Source organism: Lactuca virosa, chromosome 6 (genome assembly GCF_052849685.1).
Source record: "Lactuca virosa cultivar CGN04683 chromosome 6, Lactuca_virosa_CGN04683_v6, whole genome shotgun sequence".
Taxonomy (NCBI): domain Eukaryota; kingdom Viridiplantae; phylum Streptophyta; class Magnoliopsida; order Asterales; family Asteraceae; genus Lactuca; species Lactuca virosa.
The window spans coordinates 238,536,321-238,540,032 of record NC_136431.1 but is presented as its reverse complement, the minus strand read 5'-3'; the positions used below and the strand labels follow the sequence as shown (position 1 = coordinate 238,540,032).

The following is a 3,712-nucleotide window of genomic DNA, read 5'->3' as shown; positions in this document are numbered from 1 at the left end:
AAGTGTATTTATTTCCTAAAAAGACCACACTTTTTGATGTTCCTTGTTATTTATTATGCATAACCGGTTGACTAGTCAATAGCCGGTATCATGAATGTATCCTTCCTGCGTACCCTTTCTTTTCTTGCGTACCCTTTCTTTTCTTCTACACTCGCTAGGTTTCATTCGATCGCTTCAAGATACACAAGTTGATATGAAAATCTAGGGCTTTTTCTGAAATCGCACAACAAGAAAGACATGGCATCCAACAACGATGCCAAGAAGAAAACTAAGAAACACAAGAAAAAATACGTTGATTATGAAGATCCCGAAGATGAAATTCTCGTATCAGACATGCCCATGGACTATGAGAGGGAAAAGGTAATAGCTATTTCATTCCAATCTGTTAACGATCCTTTTCTTACCAAACTTTTTGAAGATGAATCTGAGTTTTTTGGTGAAAAAGATGAATATGTAGATGATTTGGTTCATCTAGAAGATGACGAGAATGACATTGGTGGTTCCAATTCTGTCCATGATCCCACCATAGAGTGGAATCTCATGGAACCAAAGGTTGGAGAGAAATATCAAAATTTTTCTCAATTGAAAAATTGTCTTATTAACTACGCTGTGGCCCATGGGTACCCCCTAAGGTTTGAGAAACTTGAAAGTACTAGGTTAGTAGCTAGATGTGGTAGAGATACTGACAAAAAAAATGTGATTTTCGTTTGTATGCATCATGGATGAACACAGAAAGAACAGTCCAAGTAAAGTCACTGAAAAAGAAGCACTCATGTTCAAGAAAGTTTACTTTTAGACACCTTGTATCCCCTTAGTGGATTGCTTCTCATCTTGTGAAGGAGATTGTTTTCAACCCATCTATTAAACTTAAAGAATTGAGGGAACTCATTAAGACAAAATTCAAGATCACCCTATCTATCAGTAAATGTAACAGGGCTAAACATAAGGCAATGGTGATGATTGAAGGGAAGGCTAGTGATCATTATGCTAGAATTTGGGACTATGATGCAGAAATACAAAGATCCAACCCTGGTAGTACTGTGCAAGTGGGTGTAAACCTTAATCCTGATGGAAAACATTACTTCCATAGATTCTATGTATGCTTTCATGCACTGAAAACAGGATGGATTGTTGGATGTAGAAGAGTGATAGGATTAGATGGATGCTTTTTGAAAGGGCAAGTAAAGGGTCAACTCCTAACAACTATAGGAAGGGATGCCAATAACCAAGTATATCCTATATGTTGGGCTGTGGTAGACATTGAAAACAAGCAAAACTGGAAATGGTTCTTGGAGTTTCTTCGTGAGGATGTTGGAGTACAAGAAGCTGGAGGTCTTACAGTTATATCAGACCAGCATAAGGTATATTGTTATTCTTGTCCCTTATGTCATAAATTTCAAAGTTTTTCTTGTCCATTTTTTCATAAAAAAAAAGGTGTCAAATAACATTGATATTCTTTTAGGGGCTACTTGAAGCAGTAAAGGAGGTCTTGCCAAATGCGGAGCATAGACAATGTGTTCGCCATATATATGCAAACTTTAAGAAGTCATATAAAGGAGAAGAGTACAAAGATCTGTTTTGGGCTGCTGATGGTTGCACTGTCGAACCTGAATTCATATCTGTGATGGAGAGATTGAAGGCTATAGATGTGGGTGCATATGAATACTTAATGTCCCATAACCTGTGCTCATGGAGTCGTGCTTACTTTTGTCAAGGTAAGTATTACATTTTCCTTTTTACTTAAATTTGTTTTTATACTTTAATATACCACTTAACATTTGGTGTTTGCACTTAAAATTTGTGGTTTGGACGTTTTTGCCCTTGTTGATGTGCTAGACTGAAAAAAGGAATGAGCAATTCCAATGCAACCAAAGTGGATGAATTTGTAAATCAAACTGGATAAGGTTGTTGTAATTTAAGTAAAGCTGAAAACAGAGTTCTGAAAACAAAAATCTGAAAATTAGAAATCTGAAAAACAGAAAATTTGAAAAACAGAAATCTGAAAATCGGAAATTTGAAAAACAGAAATCTGAAAATATATATCTGAAAATAGCAATCTGAAAATTTGAAAACAGCAATCTGGAAATCTGAAAACAGCAATCTGAAAATCTGAAAATAGCAATCTGAAAATCTGAAATCTGAAAACAGCAATCTGAAAATCTGAAAATCTGAAAATCTGAAAATCTGAAAATCTGAAAATCTGAAAAACAGGTATGCTTATTTGAAATCTGAAAAACATAAATCTGAAAAACAGGTGTGTTTATTTTTTAACAGATAGAGCATGTGAGGCTTTTGAGAATGGTGTTAGTGAAAGCTTCAATGCGATGATTGTTCATGCTAGAAAGAGGCCATTGTTAACAATGTTGGAGATGATACGTTTAAGTGTCATGGAGAGAGTTTCTTTTATGTATAACCTACAACAAACGTGGGAGGCTCCTATTTGCCCTGCAATCATTAAGAAATTGGAAACATTTGGTGAACACTACAGGTTAGTACATTACTTGTATTTGGAAACATGTGTTGGCCTATTACAGCTTCTGATAAGTGCATTTAATGTATTTATAGGTCATGGTCTGTCATACCAAGTGGTGGAGGGGTATTTGAGGCAAGGTCAACCTATGAGTCCTATTGTGTAGATTTGTAGTCTTGGTACTGCTCATGTAGACTATGGGAATTATCAGGGATTCCCTGTGTTCATGCAATAGCTGCAATGTTTTACAATCAGTAAAATCCAGAGGATTTCATCAGTCCTTGGTTTTCAAGTGAAAGATTCAAGGAGAGTTATGCTACTTTTTTACAACCTATGAATGGTAGCAACCTGTGGCCAACAATTCCTTATGAAAAACCTTTGCCACCTATGTCTAGGCGGATGCCTGGGAGGCCTACTGTGAACAGGAAGAAGCATGCCAGTGAGAAAGGAGACGGCGGATCTAGGAAAAGAACTGTTAAGTGTAACAATTGTCAAGAGTTTGGACATAATAAAAAGTCATATAAGAATCCTACAAAGGAGCCTGAGCCCAAACCAAAAAAGAAGATAGGAAGGCCAAGTGTGGAGAAGATTGAAGGTACTTCAAAAAGACCAAGAAAACAAAAAAAAAACTAAAGTTCTAAGTGCATATTCACAAGCAGTTGCTGATTTGAGGGAGTCTGGATACATTTCCCAAGAAATTGAGGAGCTAATGGGTACAAGGGATGATGTTACCTAAGAAACTATTACCCAAGAAACTGTGCAACTACCAACAATGGATGATGTCACACTTGAAGCACAAGGCATTGAAGAAACACTAATGGATGATGTAACTTTTGTACCTGAAACTATTGCACCTGGTTCGACCCCGACAGCACCAATGACATTGGACTAGTAGAGTAGAGGTGATTGTATTTTTGTAGAGGGGGTGGGGGTATTTTTGTATAGTACCATTAATATGGCCATTTTGGTCTTTTTGTTGCAACTTATTATTTGGCCTTTTTGTAAGTGTTAATGATGGCCAAGTTCACACCCACATGTTATTTAGAAACTGATCCACTTTGGATTAACATTCCCCTTTGTAAACTGTTTATGAAATGTTGTGTACTTTGTTTATTTTCTACATTCCTTTTTGTCTTTTTCTTATTAGGACATTCTACTTTCAAATATCTATCAAATTATATCATATTAGTTTATGAATGAATGTAAACCTTAAAAGGGTAAAATTGAAAATTAAAAATAACA

At 35.9% G+C, this 3,712-nt stretch overlaps 1 protein-coding gene across 1 annotated transcript; it reads left to right on the top strand.

The window, feature by feature from the left end:
• Positions 1–237: 237 nt before the first annotated feature.
• LOC145122392 (uncharacterized) lies at positions 238–3,206 on the top strand. The gene is made up of 8 exons (XM_079057995.1): positions 238–696; positions 816–1,361; positions 1,463–1,715; positions 2,275–2,488; positions 2,566–2,610; positions 2,665–2,724; positions 2,815–3,065; positions 3,130–3,206. Exons 1-8 carry the CDS (start codon positions 238–240, stop codon positions 3,204–3,206), a joined length of 1,905 nt encoding a protein of 634 aa, XP_078914121.1.
• Positions 3,207–3,712: the final 506 nt, after the last annotated feature.